A 21881-nucleotide genomic window follows, 5' to 3' on the forward strand; every position below is an offset into this window, starting at 1 on the left:
TAGTTTTTTAAGGAACCTCCATACTGTTCTCCATAGTGGCTGTACCACTTTACATTCCTACTAACAGTGTAGGAGGCTTCCCTTTTCTTCACACATCCTCCAGCATTTATTGTTTGTGAATATTTTGATGATAGCCATTCTGGCTGGTATGAGGTGATATTGCATAGTTTTGACTTGCATTTCTCTAATATTTGGTGACACTGAACATCTTTTCATTTGCCTCTTGGCCATCTGTATGTCTTCTTTGGAGAAATGTCTATTTAGAATATCTTTTAAATCCATAGTTGAATTCATAAGAAATTAAGGGTAATCCCCAAGTACCAAAGGAAACTACAGTGTGAGACAGGTATAAAAGCCTTGACTTTATTTGCTGATCTTGGGAACCAAGGGCTTTGTGTTGAAAGGGAAAAGGAGACAAGGCATTAGGCCCTTGTAAAGAAGAGTTGGAACTGCCACTCTGGCTCAAAAAGTTAAAAGGTTATTTAAAGGTTTTTTTCTCAGTGAAAAGGTGGGCTAGAAAGAATCTACCCACTGCTCAAAGCAGATGATAATAAAACTTGTTGACTTATGTGAGCTCTGAGTAGAAATGAGAAAGAAATCACTGCTAAAACCTAGAAACTACGTACATTCCTTTATGTCAGTTTAGGATTTATCTTTATCTACAGAGTCTAGGAAACCTTAAGTTTAAAACGTAACTTAAAGTGGTCCTGGGGTGATAGCACCTCAGGCATCTAACTGAAGCAAACACAAATCCTTTCTAGATGCACATACATCATAAACTAAAGGCCTCACAGAATTTTCACACATTAAGGTCAGTTTAAGATAAACTCATAATCCAAAATTACAAAATCAGTTAGAAAAATAAACATTATGAGTGAGAGTCCACAGAAACAGCAAAGAGGAGAATTAGAATACCATTTCACATATTGGAAATATCAAATACATTTAAGTACCTTTAAGATGTTTAAAGAAGTAAGAGGGATTATTCAAAAAGGACCCAAAAGATTTGAAAATTACGAGGCTATCTGTACACTGAAGTAAAGCGAATAATCAGACCTTTCATTACTACTGGATACTGGCTATGAACGGACACTATTTTCAGAGGTCCTGAACATTATTGTTGCCCCCAATCAGAGCAGGGGCTTATGGCAGTCAAGAGATGAGGGAAATTTTATATTGGGTCTGATGAGTCCCCACATGCATCCTATGGCTATTTCTTCAGTTTTAGAAAGTATAAATGGAATAGACATGCCTCACAGCTGGCAGAATCCCCACACTGGTTCTCTGACCTGTGGAGTGAAGGCAACTATGGTGGGAATGGCCAAGAGGAAGTCTCTAGAGCTGTCTCTGTTTAGGAAAACAATAAGTGCAATACTGAATTCCTGGAGGGACTGTAGAAATTAGTGTACCTTCAAGGACTTGAAAGATGCAGAGTTGGTGATTTCTACCACATCCCCATTCAATTGGCCTATATGGCCTGTGCAGAAGACAGATGAGTCTTGGAGAATGAGAGTGTATTATGATAAACTTACTTAGGTGCTAACTCCAACAGCAGTTGCTGTATTAGATGCAGTTTCATTGCTTGAGCAAATTAACACATCTCTTGGTACCTGGTATACAGCTATTGATCTGGTAAGTGCCTTTTCTCCACTCTTGTCTATAAGGTCCCACAGGAGCAGTCTGCTTTCAGCTGACAAGACCAGAAACACACCTCCTTCACTATCCTACCTCATGGGTGTATCAGTTCTCCAGCCTTATGTCATAATTTAGTTCACAGGAATTTTGATTGCCATTCCCTTTCACAAGTTATCACACTGGCCCATTACATTAATGACATGCTGAGTGGACCTAGTGAGCAAGAAGTAGCACCTATTCTAACTTATTGGTAAGACATTTGCAAGCCAGTATGTAGGAAATAAATTCGACTAAAATTCAGGGGACTTCTACCTCAGTGAAATTTTTCACGTCCATTGGTATGGGGCATGTCGCAATGTCAAATCAAACGTGACAAATCAATTTGTTGTTTTTGGAGTAGAAGAGAGGATCTAAAGGTCAAACTGCTTTTAAATCAGATGGTTGACATCTTTCTACTTTTAGTTCCATCTACATTCTTACTTTCAAAAGTACTTGATTTTGCTAGTTCCTAAGCCTTTTGAGAAATTGGTGGTTTAAACTTTCTTCTTTGGGTTTCCCACTACTGGCTTAAGATTTAGCTCTCTTGGGGACTGCTAAGTCATTTATCACTTTTCACTTGTATTACGGTTTTCCAAAATTTTGTTGCAATATTTTCCCCTTCATTCAACAAACATTCAAAGGTTACAAAAGAATATGTAGAAAAAGTCACCTTCCTACTCTTAGTTTTCAGCTAACCAGTAGTTTCCTGCAGGCAATAAATATTATCAGCTTATTTGATATCTTTCCAGAGATATTTCTTTACATAAAAGGAAATATAAATCGGCTTCCTTGGTGGCTCAGACAGTAAAGAATCTGTCCGCAATGCAGGAGATCTGGATTTGATCCCTGGGTCAGGAAGATCCCCTGAAGAAGGGAATGGCAACCCACTCCAATATTCTTGCCTGGAGAATTAGATGGACAGAGGAGCCTGGCAGGCTACAGTTCATGAGGTTGCAGAGTTGGACACAACTGAGCGACTATCACTTTCACTTTTCATCTTTCTTCTTACCGAAACAGAAGAGATTATGATACTCTTTTGAATCTTGATTTTGTTACACAGTATATTTGGGTAATCATTACATTCAATAGATAAAAAGTATCTTAATTTTTATGGCTAAATAGGATTCCATTAATAAATAGATGGACCATATAACTCTATTTAACCAATTCCCTATTAATTAACAGTAGGTTATTTCCAATCTTTTGCTATTCTAAACAATTCTAAAATGAATAATCTACAACCATTTTTGCACATATGAAAACATACATGTAGGATAAGCTTCTAAAAGCAGACTTGCCAGGTTAAAGGGTATGTAAATTGTGATACTGTCACCACATTGCCCGCTATAGCAACTGTGTTAAAATATATACCCAAGGGTGCCTGTTTCTTTAAATCCTCAAAAACATTGTCATTTAACTTAAAAAAGTCTTTACCAATCAGATACCTGAAAAATAATAGCATCTCAAAGTAGTTTCAACTTGTATTTCTTTTATGAGTGAGACTGAACATATTCAATATTTCAAGGTCATGTGTATTTCCTTTTTTGAAAACTGTACATATATCATATTTCATTTCCTATTAGACTATGGTCATTATTTTTATTGATTTTAAGGAAACCTTTATGCAGTTATGGAAATTAACTCCTTGTGATACAGAAGCAAATATTTTTCCTCATATGGTCTTTAGATTTTACACCTAGTATTTTTTTGGCCAAGTGTATATTTTCTATTTTTATTCAAGTGAATTTATTAATCTTTTACTTTTGGAATTTTGGGTTTCATGTTATGGTTAGAAAGGCCTTTCTTACTCTTACATTTTCCCCCAAGCTCTGCATGCTGTCAATTTATCGTCAATTAAGCCTTTCTCCTTCACAGTAATCATGATGTTAAGTTTTCTGGGTAGAGTGTACTAGAGGGACATTGCATGAGGAAGATATGTTTCTGCTGAAACCAATGGGATGAGGCCACCTCGTAGTGTTCCACCCAAATGCCCAGAACTTATAGGTCCTTGGTGTTATGGACTGAATGTTTGTGTCCCCTTAAAATTCATGTATTGAAGCCCTAACTCCCAATGTGATGAGAGGCAAAGCTTCTGGGACATAATTAGGTTTTGATGAAGTCATGAGTGGGGCCTCCATGATGGGATTAGTGTGTTGTAACAAGAGGAATAGACACCAGAGCTCTCTCTTCATGTACAATACACACATTAAGGAAAGTCCATGTGAGCACATAGCAAGAAGTCCATGTGAGCACATAGCAAGATGGAAGAGGGCTCTCACCAGAGCCTGATCAGGTTGGCACCCTGACCTTGGCCTTCCAGCTTTCTAAACCTCGAGAAAATAAATGTCTGTTGTTTAAACCAGTCAGTCACAATTTGAGCTAAGACATTAGGAACTTCTTAGCCCTAGCTGATCACCTGTCAGCTGCTCACTTAGCCAGGACACTGCATGCTTCAGACCTCGTGCCTGCACTGATGCCTGACTCCCTTTGCTCACCTGTCATTCCCCGCAGAGGTTTGTCTCTGGAGGTCCTCCCAGTGCTGCTGTTCTTTTCAGCATGGATACTGCTTACCCCAGGCCTCCTGCCCACAGTGGCACTCCACTCCGCATGTTTGTGCACTGGCCACTGCGCCTGCACCTGAAGGGTTCCTGTTTTCCCAGTAGCCACGGACCAGCACCAGCTTGAGCAAACCAGTATCTTCTGTGTATCCAGTGAGCTACAACCATACATTCTCCAACTGGCTCTAAACCCCAGCCTTGGGAAAGGGGTCCCCTTTCCAACTTAGTCCTTCTTTGAGATCTCTTCCTCAGCCTGCAAGCATGCATGCATAGTTGAATAGGTTAAACTATGTTAAAATATTCTGTATAAATTTTCCTTTTTATTTATTTTTATTTTTTTTAAGAAGCCACCCCAAACCCCAGTTTTATTCCTTATTATCTGGTTATAAAATCCTAATTATCTACCAAGGCAGGAGAGCTGCATTTTGTGATTTAGGCAGTGTTTCCTTCTATCTTTGGTTTTCCTGTTCTTTGGGTTTGAAACACACAGTCTACACTAGATGTTTTTCCAGGGGAGCTTCCTCCACTAGGCAAACCAGACCCTGCTTTGCTACTGGTAGTTTCTACAGAACTCATGTCTCAGCTCCAGGGCTCTCCACTAACAGGTATGGGGAAAGATGATTACCGGTCATCTTCAACTGCTCTTGTGACATAAAGAGCAGAAATCGCAGTCTGAAGAGTCTCAACCTCCTCGACACAATCTAGCTGTTACAATGGATGGGGAGGGAGTTGGAAGCAAAGCTCCAGTACAGGAAAAGCAAGATCTTGTTCTCTGACAGGTGGATTAGCTTTCAAAGTAATGGAGGCTTTTAATCCATGCAACCCTTTTTCAGCTTCTCCCAACATCAACAGAGGCCATGAGGCATAGTAATGGCCTCTGAAAAGTCAAACCACATGAAGATCGTGACTTTGGCTCCTCTGTCTGCCTCCTGAGATGATCCGAGGTTGCCCTGGGTACAGGCTGTAATAACAGGAGCACAGTCGCAGGAACAATGAAGCACAGGCAGAAGGTGCCTCCAGTTTTACCTCAGTCTTGTTTGTTAGGATGGAGCTGATGCGCCTGTACTGACAGTCAGGAACAATTAGCACAGAGTAGCTCTATCTTCCCAGGGTGTTTTTGGTGAAATTTTGGCTGGGCCGAAATCTGCATCAGTGCGGACAGAGGTTGCAGGACTGGTCTGGGCATCTGGACCGGAGTAGAAAGAGAAACCAAACATAAGTCTGGCCACAAGTGGATTCTGGCACATTCTTAGATGCAGTTAAAAATGTCACGGTGTGCATAAGGAGCAGGCAAAGGAGTTTTCTGTGGGAAGTAATGCCTGTAGGCAGAATAAACTGTCCAGTCTACTCGTGGGGAGGAGCACCCTGCGGTAAAAACAGAGGAGCTAGGGGGCCTCGAGGAAGGTGTTGGTTCGGAAGATGGAGGAGACAATCTTGCCCGTGGCGTTGATGGTGCCTTCGCTGTCTGAGCTGGACTCAGAGTCGCTGCTCCCAGAGTAGGCGCCCAGGCCTGGGAGGATGCCGATACAGATAGCCGCGGACGGGCAGTGGATGGAGGGACTGCTCAGGGAGGTGCTTCCCAGAGACACACAGGACGGGGCTTCTTGATTCTTGTCATCTGGGTCAGGGTCCGATTTCAGTCTTTTCACACTGTTTCCACTCTCTGAACTCTTATGCTTCACAGCTCCTGCCAACAGCTTTGCCTGGGAGAACTTGTTCTTGGTTTCTGTGGGTTTCACAGCTCTCTTCTCCACTTCCTTCTTGTTTTCTGAAGAAATTCCAACCTTGTTGAGATTACTTCTGTGTTCCTTCAGTTCTTCTTCTCTTCGCTGTTTTTCTATTAGTTCTTGCTGCCGAGAAACCTCATCAAGGAAGTTGGTCTCATCTTCGTCTAAGCCTCTTACCATGGTTTTGAATTTGAACTGTTCTTCATACTCCTGCTGCTTCCTGTCTTTCTGTTCTTGTAGCCTTTCATACAGAGACCGAGGGTCATAAACCTCCTCTGGGCATTCTTCAGGATCTTCAGGTTTTCGAACTTTTTCCCATTCTTCTTGTCTCCTTTTGCGCCGTTCATCTAGCTCTGCCTCAGATACAAACCTCTTTTTGATAACAAGGTTACCGTCATCTCCTCCATCCATAATGGAACAGTCGCCACCACAAAGTTCCGCCCCTCTTCCGGCCTAAATTTTCCTTTTTAAAATTACTGTGGTTTCTATCTCCTGATTGAACCCAAAATGATACAATATGTTCTAGTACTTACACATTTTCAATTTTTACATTTAAATCTTTGATCCATCTGGAATTTATATAGGCATAAGTTGTAAGTAAAAAGATTGAAAACAGGAGGAGAAGGGGACGACAGAGGATGAGATGGTTGGATGGCATCACGGACTTGATGGACATGAGTTTGAGTAAAGTCTGGGAGTTGGTGATGGACAGGGAAGCCTGGAGTCCTATGGTCCATGGGGTCACAAAGAGTTGGACATGACTGAGTGACTGAACTGAACTGTGAGTGTGAATCTAACTTAATTTTTCTCCGCAACTACCTAGTTTGTTGAATACTGTTTCCAACTAATGTTAAATAGCATCTTTATTATACACTAAATCCCGCCATATATTTGGGTCTATTTCTAGACTTTAAATTATATTCTATTGCTTTGTTTTTTCAATTTCTTTGTTTTGACAATTTTCAATTTGTCACACTGTTTGAATACCTGTTTAATATTTGAGAGAAAGAATCTCCAGCTATTCTTGTTTTTTGTTTCTAATTTTATTATTAAATATCTATTCTGCTAGAAATTTTACTGGAAGTTGCACTGGATTTATAGATTCATTTAGAGATAACTGACATCTTTCTGGACTGAGTGCTCCCAAGAACTAATGACTTTTCGTTTGTTCAAGTCTTCTTTTGTGTTTCTCAACAGCATTTCAATTCATATAAATTTTGCATGTTTATTATTATTTTCATTCATAAGCATTTATTTGATCACTTTGGTTATTATGATGAGAACTTTTCTGCCATTTTAACTTCTAGCTGGTTGTTCTGGAATAACAACCAGAATACAAAGGGTACTTTTGTTGTTGTTCAGTCGCTCAGTCATGTCTCTTTGTGATAGCATGGACTGCAGCACACCAGGCTTCCCTGTCCTTCACTATCTCCCAGAGTTTGCGCAAACTCATGTCCACTGAGTCGGCTATCTAACCATCTCATCCTCTGCCACCCGCTTCTCCTTCTGCCCTTGATCTTTCACAGCATCAGGGTCTTTTCCAATGAGTCAGTTCTTTGCATCAGGTGGCCAAAGTGTTGGAGCTTCAGTTTCAGCATCAGTCCTTCTAATTAATATTTACAGTTGATTTTCCTTAGGATTGATTTGCTTGATCACCTTGCTATTGAGAGAGTCAACTCCTAGGCAGGTTGATAAGAAGTCCAGGGTCCCCAAGGAGGAGAAAGGGGTCTGGGGCTCTCAAGGAAGAGACAGGGGTCTGGAATTCTCAAGGAGGAGGAAAAGACACTTTTTCCCCCCTACATTCCTTTTTTTTTTTTTCCCTCTACATTCCTTAGTCTTAGTCACATAAAATGTTTTTTTTTTTTTTTTTTAATCTTTAAGCCTGGAACTGATGATTACACAACAAACAACTCAGTTTAAACTCTGTACTAAGGATTATATAACAACAATGTGTCCTGCTTGAGGACAGTTCCTCCTTCTTGAAAACCTTCTGACTAATCCTGTTATAATCAAAATGCAGATAATCACGATGGTGTGATCACTCACCTAGAGCCAGACATCCTGGAATGTGAAGTCAAGTGGGCCTTAGGAAGCATCACTATGAACAAAGCTAGTGGAGGTGATGGAATTCCAGTTGAGCTATTTCAAATCCTAAAAGACGATGCTGTGAAAATGTTGCACTCAATATGCCAGCAAATTTATTGCTTCCTTCTATTTTTTTGCACTGTTCATTTAAGAATACTGGATTTTGGTTTGCCATTCCCTCCTCCAATGGATCATAACTCTCCATTATGACCTTGTCCATCTTGGGTGGCCCTACACAGCATGGCTTATAGTTTCATTGAGTTACACAATGTTGTGTTTCTGCTGTACAACAATGCGAATCAGCCATAACTATACACATACCAACTCCCTCTTGAGCCTCCCTCCCTCTCTTTCCCTTCCTTCTTTCTTTTTCTTTTTTAGCCACTCCGTGTGGAATTTGGGGTCTTAGTTCCTCAACCAGGGATCAAATTTGCACCTCCTGAAGTGGAAGCATGGAGTCTTAACAACTGGACTGTCAGGTAAGCCCCTCACTTCCTTATTCCTATATTTTAACTTCGTTTTATGTGTGTGATTATATCAGTGAAAATCTTTCCAATACTGTTAGATAACAGTGATGATAGTAAATTTATTTGACTTACACAGGAATATATTTCGGAGAAGGCAATGGCAACCCACTCCAGTACTATTGCCTGGAAAATCCCATGGATGGAGGAGCCTGGTAGGCTGCAGTCCATGGGGTCGCAAAGAGTCAGACATGACTGAGTGACTTCACTTTCGCTTTTCACTTTCATGCCTGGAGAAGGAAATGGCAACCCACTCCAGTGTTCTTGCCTGGAGAATCCCAGGGATCGGGGAGCCTGGTGAGCTGCTGTCTATGGGGTCGCACAGAGTCGGACACGACTGAAGCGACTTAGCAGCAGCAGCAGCAGGAATATATTCAATGTCTTTCATTAAGTAAGATCTGGTTTTTGAGTTGTCATAGACAGACACTATGGGAATAGCCACCCATTCCTAGTTTTTTAAGTTTTTTTTTTAATGATTGGATATTGCATTTTATTAAATACCTTTTTTAGTACTTATGGAAAAAACACTATTATATTTTTCTTAGATATATTAACATAGTAAACTATATTAATAGATTTCAATATTGTACCATCTCTGCATTCCTGTACATGATTTTTTAAATATAAGTTGGATTCTACTGTTAATACTTTAGTTGGGATTTTGAGTGAGACGGATTTGTAGTTTTTCTTTCTTTGCAATATTTGTTGCATTTTAAGATCAATATTATGTTATTTTCATAAAAAGAATCTGGAAAGATATTATTTCTTTCTGCAGTATAAAATAGTTAAAAAAATGTAAAGATCTGTCCTTTAAAAGTTTGGTATTATTCCTTTGTAAAACTATTTGGTTCCAGTACTTTATTTTGGGGGAGGGTAGTTCTTTGATAAATTTCCCATTCCTTTTATGGAAAATGGTGAGTTTCTATCTCTTCTGAATTCACTTTTGGTAATTATATTTTCATGGAGAATTATGTATTTCACACAAGTATATCTATGGTTACTTTCTTTTTACCTTATTTTGTGTATACATGCTTTTCCCACTGCTCTTTCCCTGAAACTAAGTTAACTAATAATGGTTGATCTATATTTCCTATTTTCCCCTCAAACAACAAATTTAGATTTATTCATTTGTTCTACCATTTTCTATTTTCATATTCATTACTCTTTGCCTTTATTTTTTCTTTCTTTCAGCTTTCCTTAAGCTTGTTTTTTGTTTTCTTCTTGAGTTGCTTGCTTCATTTCAGTTTTTCTTGTTTACTAATAGAATTAAAAATAATAAAATATACAGTTTAAAGATGATTTTTTCTCTAGCATTGCCTTTTTTGTATCACATATGTTCTGGTATGTAGTGTTTCATTATTATTATTTTCTAGATACACTACAATTTTTGCCTGAATTTCCTCTTTGATGCAAAAGCTATTTACTAAGCAGCATAAAAACGTCCAGGTGGTAGAGACTTTTTGTTCTCTGTGTCTGTTACTTATTTCCAGTTTTACTGCACTGTGTTCAGAGAATGTTGACTGATCTATTTGTAGTTTTTAGAATTCATCTAAGTTTTTGCATTTATTTGTGGCTTAATATCCTGTCAACTTTTGTGAATATTCCATGAGCATTTCAGGAAGGTGCAGATTTTTTTAATACTTATATTTCTTTAAAAAATGTTGATACTCTATTATTTGGTAATTGGTATTCAAAACTGTTATATTTTTAATAGACTCCCCCTCCAGGAAGCCCTCTGTATTGAATATATTTCTTATGCATCTCTTGATAATTCTCTACTCTTCCCTGCTTTGTGTCAATATTATAGTGCCATACTTAGTCTTGTTTAGTGCTTTTTGCTGCAAATTCAATGATGTCTGATATTAAATTCATTTTTTTTTGTAGGGGTACATTTGCTTAGTATACCTTTGCCCTTCCTTTTATTTTCAACTTTTCTGAATCACTTTGTTACAGTCTCTTGAATACAGAATTTTGTTTTGCAATCAAATCTGTGCTTTTTAAATGTTTTAACAGGTAAGTTTAGGACACATTTATTAATGTGACAGATACAGTTATTTTTAGTAATATTATTTTAAGGTATACACTGTTTGCATAAATTTTGAAAAATCACTATACTGTGTAAATTTGTCTGCTCTATTATGTTTTTCTTGTCATAATTAGAAAGGTTTGTATTTGTTCTAGTGGTTGTCTTTATAATTCCATGTTTATAATTCCTGTAAGTTATTTATTAATATCCGTTAATGAGCTATGAAAATCTCCACTATACAATCATAAAATTTGTACATTTCATTTTCTTACTCTCCCCACCCTCCTCAATTATAGTTTATTATATTATCTTTGGGCTTCCAAGGTGGCTCAGTTCTGAAGAATCTGTCTCAAATGTAGGAGATACAGGTTTGATCCCTGGGTCAGATAGATCCTCTGGAGAAGGAAATGGCAACCCACTCCAGTATTCTTGCCATGGGAATCCCATGGACAGGGGGGCCTACCGGACTACAGTCCTTGGGGTTGCAAAGAGTTGGCCATAACCTAGTGACTAAACAGCAGCAACATATTATCTGTATTGGAGTTTATCTTTATATTACTTTATATAATATATTCCCATTATTTGCCACTTTTAAATGATTCTATTGAAGATCAGCTAGTAAGGATAAGAAAATAAATGTAATAGCCAAATTACAGTGCTACTGATCTTCAAATACCATTGTAGATCTTATATGATTTAAATAACTTCTTTGCTCTCAAAAAAAGGTAAAAGAATTGATAAAATCTTCACAATAATGGAATTCTTTTGAAACTCTTTGAGAGATTAATCATTTTAGAATTTATTTATATTAACAGCACAATGGATATAAAAGGAATTCTAATATTTTAATTATGAATCCTTTGCCAAGATTCCTCACGAAAAGTTCACAATTATTTTATTATACTTATAAGTCAAATATGAGGAGATAAATTGAAGTGTTCAACTTAGGCAAGACTCCCTACCTGCTCTCTTTCTCCATTTATATTTTGAGCTAACTCTGTAGATAGAAAATGTCCGATACTTAGATAGGTCAGAGAAAATGGATTTAAACAAAGACTGGACTCTTCTGTACATAAGGTGAGCTTCCCAGGTGGCCCAGTGGTAAAGAATCCACCTGCCAGTGCAGGAACTGCAGGAGACATGGGTTTGATTCCTGGTTGGAAATGATTCCTGGAGGAGTAAATGGCAACCCATTCTAGTATTCTTGCCTGGGAAACCCCATGGACAGAAGAGCCTGGCGGGCTACAGTTCATGGGGTCACAAAGGAGTCAGACATGACTGAGTGTGAGCACGCATACAGGGATACACAAGGTAATGGCATTGCTTCAGTGATTTTCTTGAGCTTTTGACCATGGTTGAACTTATCGATCTTCTGGAAGGAAATTTTGACTTCTAATCTTTCCTGACTTACTAGTCAGTGTTTTTTAGTCTAGAACTGTCTGTCTTTCCTAATAGAGTGATTAAGGGATCAAGGGATTCACCTAGAGACAAATGTACTGAGTACCAGAGGCACAGAACATAGTCACTAGAAGAAGGAAATAAAAATCCTTTTATCTTTGTTTGGGACATAAGCTCATTTCCCAGAAGCTTCCTATGCTGGATATTTTCTATTTGCCCTTCCAGACCACTCTCAACTTTTCTCCACCCCTGTTGCCAGACAGAAGATAGATATTACAGCCAAATGTGGTCATGGGACAGACATGCGCAAGGAAAATGGCACAGTAGAACATACTTGTCATATGGGTCATATGGCTGTAAACATCACTATCACTTTCACTCTGTCTGCAGTGTGCTTGTACGAAACTCCAGCTTTATGGAGTGAGAATTTTACATTTTGTTTAGTCATTCACCAGTTAATACACATTTGCAGCTCTGTTGTTCAGTGGGTACAGATTTAAGATTGCTGTCTTCTTGGACGTTCCTGGGAGTCCAATGGTTAAGAATCTGCCTGCCAATGCCAGGGACATAGGTTTGATTCCTGGTCCGGGAAGATTCTGCCTGACGTAACTAAGCCCATATTGAGCCCACATTCTACAGCCTGTGAGCCACAGCTGCTGAAGCCTGTGAGCCTTGAGTCCGTGCTCCACAACAAGAGAAGCCACCACAACGGTGGCATTGCAATTAGAGAACAGTCCCCACTTGCTGCAACTAGAGAAAGTCCATGAGTCGCAACGAAGCCATAAGTATTAAAAAAAAAAGATTTCTGTCTTCTTGTTGGATTGACTCTTTTTTTTCTTTTGGAAATTAAAAAAAAAATTATAGTTGATATACAGTGTTGTGTTAGATTCAGGTGTATAGCAAAGTGAATCATATATATTGATTATTACAAGATCTTGAACATAGTTCCCTAGCTATACAGTAGTGGGATTGCTGAATCATATGGCAACTATTTTTAGTTTTTTAAAGAACCTCCATACTGTTCTCTATAGTGGTTAAACCAATTTACATTCCCACCAAAGTGTAGGAGGGTTCCTTTTTCTCCACAGCCTCTCAGGCATTTATTACTTGTAGATTTTTTGGAGGATGGCCATTCTGACTGGTGTGAGGTGATACCTCACCACAGTCATTCATATTTGCATTTCTCTAATAATTAGATTATTGAGCATCTTTTCCTGTGCTTGTTCGTCATCTATATGCCTTCTTTGGAGAAATGTCTATTTAGGTCTTTTGCCCATTTTTCATTTTATTTTTTTATATAGAACTGTTTGATATTGAGCTGTTTGTATATTTTGGACAGTAAGCCCTTGTCAGTCACATAATTTCCAGTTTCTCCCATTTTGTAGGTTGTCTTTTCATTTTGGTTATGGTTTCCTAGTTTGATTAGGTCTCATTTGTTTGTTTTTGCCCTTATTTCTTTTGCTTTGGGAGACTGACCTAAGAAAACATGGCTGCAATTTACTTCAGAGAATGTTTTGCCTATGTTCTCTTCTAGGAGTTTTATGTTGCCATGCTTCATATTTTAAGTCTTTAAGCTATTTTGAGTTTATTTTTACATATGGTGTGACGGAGTGTTCTAACTTTATTGGTTTACACCTGGCTGTCTAGCCTTTCCAAAACCACTTGCTGAAGACACAGTCTTTGCTCCATTGTATATTCTTGCTTCCTTTGTTAAAGATTAATTGCCTGCAGGTGTGTGGGCTTATTCCTGAGCTGTCTATTCTGTTCCATTAATCCATATGTCTGTTTTTGTGCCAGTACCATGCTTTTTTTTTTTTGTCTACACCACATGGCATGTAGGATCTTCCCATGGCCCCTGCAGTGGAAGCGTGGAGTCTTAACCACTGGACCACCAAGAAGCCCCCATGCTGTTTTGATTCTTGTAGTTTTGTAATATTTTCTGAAGTCTTGGCTCGGGGGATGGTTATGCCTCCAGTTTTGTTCTTTATCTTCAGGATTGATTTGACAATCCTAGGCCTTTGGATTCCCTATAAATTTTAGGATTATTTATTCTAGTTCTGCGACTCTTTTATCATTGTGTATGTGTGTGCTCAATTGCTCAGTCATGTCTGACTTGTTCAACCCCATGGACTGTAGCCCACCAGGCTCCTCTACCCATGGAATCTTCCAAGCCACTGGAAAGAGGGAGTGCCACTTTCTACTCCAGGGGATCTTCCCAACCTAGCAATCAAATCCTCATCTCTAGCATCTCCTGCATCGGCAGGTGGATTCTTTACTACTAGTGCCACCTAGGAAGCCACATTTTATTAGGTGTACTGTTCTGATTGTTACCATGGGATATCGTTCCCCATCCTTTTACTTTCAACCTGCTTTTATTGTGTTTGAAGCTGGTTTCTTGTAGATAGAATACAGTTGGATAATCCCTTCATTTCCACCAATCTCTTAATTTATTGCCACCTTGAGTGGCTTGGGGGATCCTAGTTCCCTGAGCAGGGATCAAACTTGACCTCTTAGCAGTGGAAGCACAGAGTCTTAACCACTGGACTGTCAGGGAATTCTCTCTTTCAATTGGTTAATTGAAACTGTTTACATTTAATATAATTATTGGTATGTCAGACTATCAGGTGTTTTTGGGCTTTTTTTGCTTTCTGTTTGTTCCCTCAGGTTTTCATTTCTCTGTTTTCTTTTACCATTGGATTACTTGACTATTTTCTTAAAATTCCATTTTGATTTATCTATAGAGTTTCTGAGTGTGTCTCTTTACACAAATTTTTTTAAGTGGTTGTTTTAAGTGTTACATTATTCATACGTATATCTTTATCACAGTATACTGTTGTCAATATTTTATCATTTTGAATGAAGCATAAGAACGTTAATTTTATTAAGTCCTTTTATCCTCCCATTTATAATGTAATTATCCTAAGTAGTTCCTCTATATACACTAACAACCGTATCAGACAATGTTACAATTTTTCTTTCAATTGTCAAATATAATTTAGAAGATTCTGTAGAAAATCTATTATATTTATCAATATTTTAATTCTTTCTATTTTTTCTTCCTTCTGGATATTCCAAGAGCCTGTATAATTTCCTTTTTGTTTCAAGAACTCCCTTTAGTCATTCTGAAAAGGTAGGTCTGTTGGTGACAAACTCTCTTAGCTTTCCTTCGTCTGAGAATATCTTGATTTCTGAATCATTCCTTAAGGATATTTTTACTGGATAGAGTTCTACGTTAGCAGTTCTTTTCTTTCAGCATTTGAAAAATGTGACACTTCCTCTGGCCTTCGTGGTTTCTAATGAAAAAAATCTATTACTTGAATTGTTTCTCCCTTATAGGTAAGGTGTCAGTGTCCTGCTCTCAAGAATTTTTCCTTGTCTTTGTTTCAAGAATTTTAATTATGATGTGTTTTAGAATGGATTTCGGTAGTCTCTTGAATCTTTAGATTTATAACTCTTGCCAAATTTGGGAAATTTCTAGTGGTTATTTCTTTAAATATTTTTCTAGTCCCACCCTCCTCTTTCTCGTTCTTCTTGGACTGTGATAATATATTAACTTTCTGTTATAGTCTCCCAGATCCCTGAGGCTTTGTAAATTTTTTTAAGTCTCTTTTCTCTCTGTTACTCAGATTGCGTAATTTCTATTCTATTTTCAAGTTCCTTTAACTTCTTATTTTGCTGTTGAGCCTGTTTATAGTAGATTTTTTGGTTTTTAAAATTGAGTATTACATTTTTCAGTTCTAAAATTTCTATCTGGTTTTTCTTTATATTTCTATTTCTTTGGTGAGACTTTATATTTTTCCATTTAAGCATGTTCATAACTGCTTGTTGGAACATTTTTATGATGGCTACTTTGAAATCCTTTTCAGATAATTCTAACATCTGTGTTATCTCAATGTTTGTTGTGTCATTTAAGTTTGGATTTTCCTGTTTCTTGATAATCATGGGAGTTTTTTTTTTTTTATTGTATTCTGGACATTTTGGGTATTATGCTGTAAGAATGAATCCTGTTTAAATCTTCTGTTTTAGCAGGACTTTTTTGTTACTGCACCAGTGAAGGAAGTGGTTTCCACATAATTATTGCCAGACTGGGGTGTGACTCTATTTGGTCTCTAATTATATCCCAGAAGGGAGAGTGTCTTGTTATCTCTGGGTGGGGGTGGAAGCTCAGGTTCCTCATATGCCCCCCAGTGACACTCTGGGAATAGACAAGCTTCATTACCATTACGCATTTTACTAGGAAGAAACTCCTGTAACTTCTGGCTTCCCACTAGGCTTTCACTGACACCACTCTGCCTTGGAGGCAAAAAGATGCCCCATTGCCACTCCCCACATGGCCTCCACTCTGCTGCCTCCAATACCACCTCAATAGGGAGGGGGTGAAATAGTTACCCTGTTAAAGTTGAATGGGTTGAGGGGAGTCCAGGCTACCATGTGGCTTCATGGACACTATGTGGGAGGAGGTCTTATTCACACTAGGTAGGAATCAAAGTCCTGGCTTTCCATTGGTTCTTTTCTGACTATACCAACAGCAAGGCTGTCTTAGGAAAGAAGGGAATTTACTAGAATCTCTGAAGTCTTTTGGGTGGGTGGGGGATGAAAGAATACTGGAGTGGGTTGCCATTCCCTTCTCCAGGAGATTTTTCTGCCGAATCATGGAAAAAGGAAGAGAGTTCCAGAAAAACATCTATTTCTGCTTTATTGACTATGCCAAAGCCTTTGACTGTGTGGATCACAATAAACTGTGGGAAATTCTGAAAGAGATGGGAATACCAGACCATCTGACCTGCCTCTTGAGAAACCTATATGCAGGTCAGGAAGCAACAGTTAGAATTGGACATGGAACAATAGACTGGTTTCAAATAGGAAAAGGAGTATGTCAAGGCTGTATATTGTCACCCTGCTTATTTAACTTCTATGCAGAGTACATCATGAGAAATGCTGGGCTGGAAGAAGCACAAGCTGGAATCAAGATTGCTGGGAGAAATATCAATAACCTCCGATATGCAGATGACACCACCCTTATGGCAGAAAGTGAAGAGGAACTCAAAAGCCTCTTGATGAAGGTGAAAGAGGAGAGTGAAAAAGTTGGCTTAAAGCTCAACACTCAGAAAATGAAGATCATGGCATCGGTCCCATCACTTCATGGGACATAGATGGGGAAACAGTGGAAACAGTGTCAGACTTTATTTTTTTGGGCTCCAAAATCACTGCAGATGGTGATTGCAGCCATGAAATTAAAAGACGCTTACTCCTTGGAAGGAAAGTTATAACCAACCTAGATAGCATATTCAAAAGCAGAGATATTACTTTGCCGACTAAGGTCCGTCTAGTCAAGGCTATGGTTTTTCCAGTAGTCATGTATGGATGTGACAGTTGGACTGCAAAGAAAGCTGAGCGCCAAAGAATTGATGCTTTTGAACAGTGGTGTTGGAGAAGACTCTTGAGAGTCCCTTGGACTGCAAGGAGATCCAACCAGTCCATCCTAAAGGAAATCAGTCCTGGGTGTTCTTTGGAAGGACTGATGCTAAAGCTGAAACTCTAGTACTCTGGCTACTCATGCAAAGAGCTGACTCATTGGAAAAGACTTTGATGCTGGGAGGGATTGGGGACAGGAGGAGAAGGGCACGACAGAAGATGAGATGGCTGCATGGCATCACCGACTTGATAGACATGAGTTTGGGTGAACTCCAGGACAGGGAGGCCTGGCGTGCTGCAGTTCATGGGGTCGCAAAGAGTCGGACACGACTGAGCGACTGAACTGAACTGAACTGAAGTCTTTCCCATCCCTGAGACTCTGAACTTTGTAAAGGGGAGGAAGTAAAAAATTGAGTTTGTTTGAGGAGGAAAAGAGTTTTCTATATGTGAGGGAGCTTGGTAAAAGCATTGCCCTTGGCCCATCCTTTGCCTTCTGAAACTAGGGGGAGTTTCACCTGAGTCCTGTGTAAAAAATATTTTCATGTTTCCGCACAGATGGGGCTTTCTGAGCAAAAAACTAGAACCTGGGTCAAAAGACAAGTTTTAGAAATTAAAGGGTGGTAGAGTAACCACAGACTTCTGAAGAAGTTTAGGGATTTATTTCCTTGTGCTTACATTTCCAAGGGGGATGAGAGAGGTGAGCTGCTTACATTCCAAAGGACTGTAAATGCCAAGATTTCTCTCTCTCAGGAGTGGAGGTGGGGGGCAAGACATGGCTTATTTACACTCTCATATTAGTAATTTTGGGGTTCTCTTCCTTCAGTACAAATCCCCTGTGTGTAGGATGATATGAGGCTCTCATTGTGTTGCCTGTGAGTTATGGGTATGGGGAGCGGGCACAGTTACTGCTTTAAGCAATAATAACTGATCTCTGTTCCAGAACCCTCACCTCTGCTTTCAGGATAAAATGAACAAGTATAGATATACTCACCACAAAAGGGAGGATGCACTCGTGCTGATTTTGTACAATGTATAAGCTGAAGAGAGGGATGCGGCTGGGGCCCATCAAGCTGCAGGCTAGAGAGAAAAAGTTCTGCAGAGCCTCACAGAGGTTGGAGCAGACATCAGCCCAGGATGGTAGAGCAATATGCACAATGAGAAGCCTCGGAGGTTGCTGGTACATCTGTGTGGGATTAGAGGGCCTTTTACTAGCTATTTGCCCATGATACATGGCAGCCAGCCCAGAGGTTGACCTGTAGCCACCACTGAGATATTCTCTACACCTGTAAGGAAGAAAAGAGAAATCACTGGTTTTCGTAAAACTGAAGGTTGAAACAATGAACACAGATCTAGCAGAGCTCAGAAAGAAGTCAAACCAGGTGATGACTCAGGTTTCTCTGCTGCTGCTGCTAAGTCGATTCAGTTGTGTCCTACTCTGTGCGACCCCAGAGATGGCAGCCCACCAGGCTCCCTCATCCCTGGGATTATCCAGGCAAGAACACTGGAGTGGGTTGCCATTTCCTTCTCCAATGCATGAAAGTAAAAAGTGAAAGTGAAGTCACTCAGTCGTGTCCAACTCTTAGCGACCTCATGGACTGCAGCCCACCAGGCTCCTCCGTCCATGGGATTTGCCAGGCAAGAGTACTGGAGTGGGGTGCCGTTTCCTTCTCCAATGCATGAAAATGAAAAGTGAAAGTGAAGTCGTTCAGTCGTGTCCGACCCTCAGCGACCCCATGGACTCCTCTGTCCATGGGATTTTCCAGGCAAGAGTACTGGAGTGGGGTGCCATTGCCTTCTCCTCAAGTTTCTCTAGGCTATCCTAATCTTAACAGCTGCCAAGGTATCTAGATGTTTGCCTGTAATGTAAGGCTGAGGATGATTAGCAATGTTGAATGGAACTAATCAAAAAAGTCAAACTACAGTCTCAATGTAAGCTATCTGCCCTCAGGAACTTTGTTTCTTTACTGGCATTGTACTGTAGTATAATTTGTCTCCCTGACTGCCTCTCCCATTGTACTGTGAGCTTCCCAAGGATAGAGAAATTACCAATTCTGTATATCAGAGCTTAGCAAAGTGTTTATTTTGTACATAGTAATTCTTAAAATGAAAAATATAACTACATTTTCACCCTCCAAGACTCACTCAAAACCTTTTATGATTTGATCTTCAGTCTTATTGGAGGCTATTCTTTACCTCAAGTTTTTCACTGAAATAAAACCAAGTATACCATCAACTTCAGTGCATTTGCTCATGCTGTTTTCTCTACCTGCAACAGCCCTGCCTTTTTTCTTTACTGGCTACTTACACTTATCCCCAGGGCTCAGATTTGGAAAGGAGAACAAATGAAAACTTGGAACAAACATCAGCAATGAGAAGGGAACATCATTACAAACACTCAAACATGGAAAAGGTTACAAAAGGATATAATGAACAACTTTATACCAGGAAGTTTAATAAAATGGACAAATTTCTAGGAAACCATATTTAACAAACACTAAATCAAAAAGAAATTTAAAAAAACATAAATAGCTTATAACCAGTGAAAAAATGTAATTGGTAGGCAAATATGTTCCCATGAAGTAAACTACAGGACCACATAATTCCACTGATGAATTACATATTACTCTCAAAGATCAAGAATTTCAAACAGATTCTTGCAGAGCACAGGAGAACACCACTCATTTTAGTAAGTTGGCATAACTTTTGATACCCAAATCAGATCATTTTTTATAAGAAAAAAATTATAGGACAATCTCATCCATGAACTTAGATGTAAGAATCCTAAGCAAATTGAAAAAAATCAATATATAAAAGGAATAACACATCATCACCAAGCTGGGTTTATCTCAAGAACATAAGGTTGACATAACATTAGAAAAAGTCACTGTAATTCATCACGTTGAAAGATTAAATATTATATGATCATCTCAATAGGTGCAGGAAAACAACATTCATATATGATCAAGAATCAACCTCAGCAAACAAGTAGACAATAGGAATAATCTGATAAAATGTTATACAGTTCTTAATGTTGATCCTGAAAGTTTTCCAAGACAAGGAGGCTGCTATCATCACTTCAACACAGTAGTGAAGGTAGCAATAAGGCAAGACAAATAAACGGCACATTAAAAAAAAAAGGGACTGCAATGGAAGAAATAAAACTGTCACTGTTTGCCAAGATGATATGATTGATTGTTCATACAGAAAATCTAAAAGAATATACAGATTTTATAATTTCATAATTTTCCCCAAAGCTCTCATCTTTTATTAAATGTTATTCTTAGAGATGGGCTTCCCAGGTGGCTTAGTGGTAGAGAATCCACCTGCCAAGAAAATCGACCCTGAATATTCATTGGAAGGAATGATGCCGAAACTGAAGCTCCAATACTTCAGCCACCTGATGTGAGGAGCTGACTCATTGAAAAAGACCCTGATGCTGAGAAAGATTGTGGGCAGGAGGAGACAGGGTTGCTAGAAGATGAGATGTTTGGATGGCATCACCGACTTAATGGATTTGAGTTTGAGCAGAGCCTGGTGTGCTGCAGTCCATGCGGTTAGAATCGGACTAACTTAGCGACCGAACAACAAAGGAAGGAGTGTGGGTTTAATCCCTGGGTTGAAAAGATCCCTTGTAGAAGGAAATGGCAACCCACTCAATATTCTTGCCTGGGAAATCCCATGGACAGAGGAGACAGGTGGGATACAGTCCATGGGGGTTGCAAAAGAGTCAGACGCGCTCCCTTGTGTGCTAGATCAAGTGTGCTAGATTCTTGTTCAGTTGTGTCCAACTCTTTGCAACCCCGTGGACTGCAGTATGCCAGGCTTCCCTGTCCTCCACTATCTCCCAGAGTTTGCTCTAACTCATGTCCATTAAGTCCATCATGCCATCCAACCATCTCATCCTGGGTCACCCCCTTCTCCTCCTGCCCTCAATCTTTCCCAGCATCAGGGTCTTTTCCAATGAGTCTGCTCTTCACATGAGGTTCTCAATAGTTATCTACTGTATACAGACTATCAATAGTGCATATATGTCAATCCCAATCTCCCAATTCATCACCCTACCCCACAGTCATTTTTAGACTGTACAATTCCAATACTGTTCTTTAAATGAAGTAAAAGGCAGCTTTCTTCCTTGTATCATCAAACGTGATAAATTAATGCATCTAATGCATTTGGGCACGGTTCTAAGCAGCATCTGACTATTTCCTATCTTATCTTATCTTATCCTATACTCTCCACTTTTGACAAGAATGCCCACTTATTGATGTTCTTCTGTAAACAGGTTAAATCTGGGCCTTGAACCACCAAAAGCCATCAAGTTACTCCCTTACCAAAAAACCTTTCAATGGCCTCCACATACACTTGGAACAAAATCTGAAATCTCTACCCTGGCTCCGAAATTCTGCAGGCATCTTCCTCCCAACTCTCTATTTTCATACCATGAGACACCCCGCCAACCCCTTCCCCTGCTCCA

The 21881-nt window shown here is 39.2% G+C and overlaps 1 protein-coding gene and 1 pseudogene across 1 annotated transcript in view; both read right to left on the minus strand.

Annotated features, from left to right (window-relative positions):
- The window catches only part of M1AP (meiosis 1 associated protein), a 75242-nt gene extending 56604 nt beyond the window's left edge, over positions 1 to 18638 (minus strand). Inside the window, exon 1 of the mRNA XM_069581931.1 lies at positions 18399 to 18638. Within this exon, the coding sequence (XP_069438032.1) occupies positions 18399 to 18638 (240 nt within the window). The remainder of the gene's footprint in view (positions 1 to 18398) is intronic.
- On the minus strand, positions 5530 to 6396 carry LOC138435643 (PSME3-interacting protein pseudogene; annotated as a pseudogene).
- Positions 18639 to 21881: the final 3243 nt, after the last annotated feature.

The sequence above is a fragment of the Ovis canadensis genome, chromosome 3, assembly GCF_042477335.2.
Source record: "Ovis canadensis isolate MfBH-ARS-UI-01 breed Bighorn chromosome 3, ARS-UI_OviCan_v2, whole genome shotgun sequence".
NCBI lineage: Eukaryota > Metazoa > Chordata > Mammalia > Artiodactyla > Bovidae > Ovis > Ovis canadensis.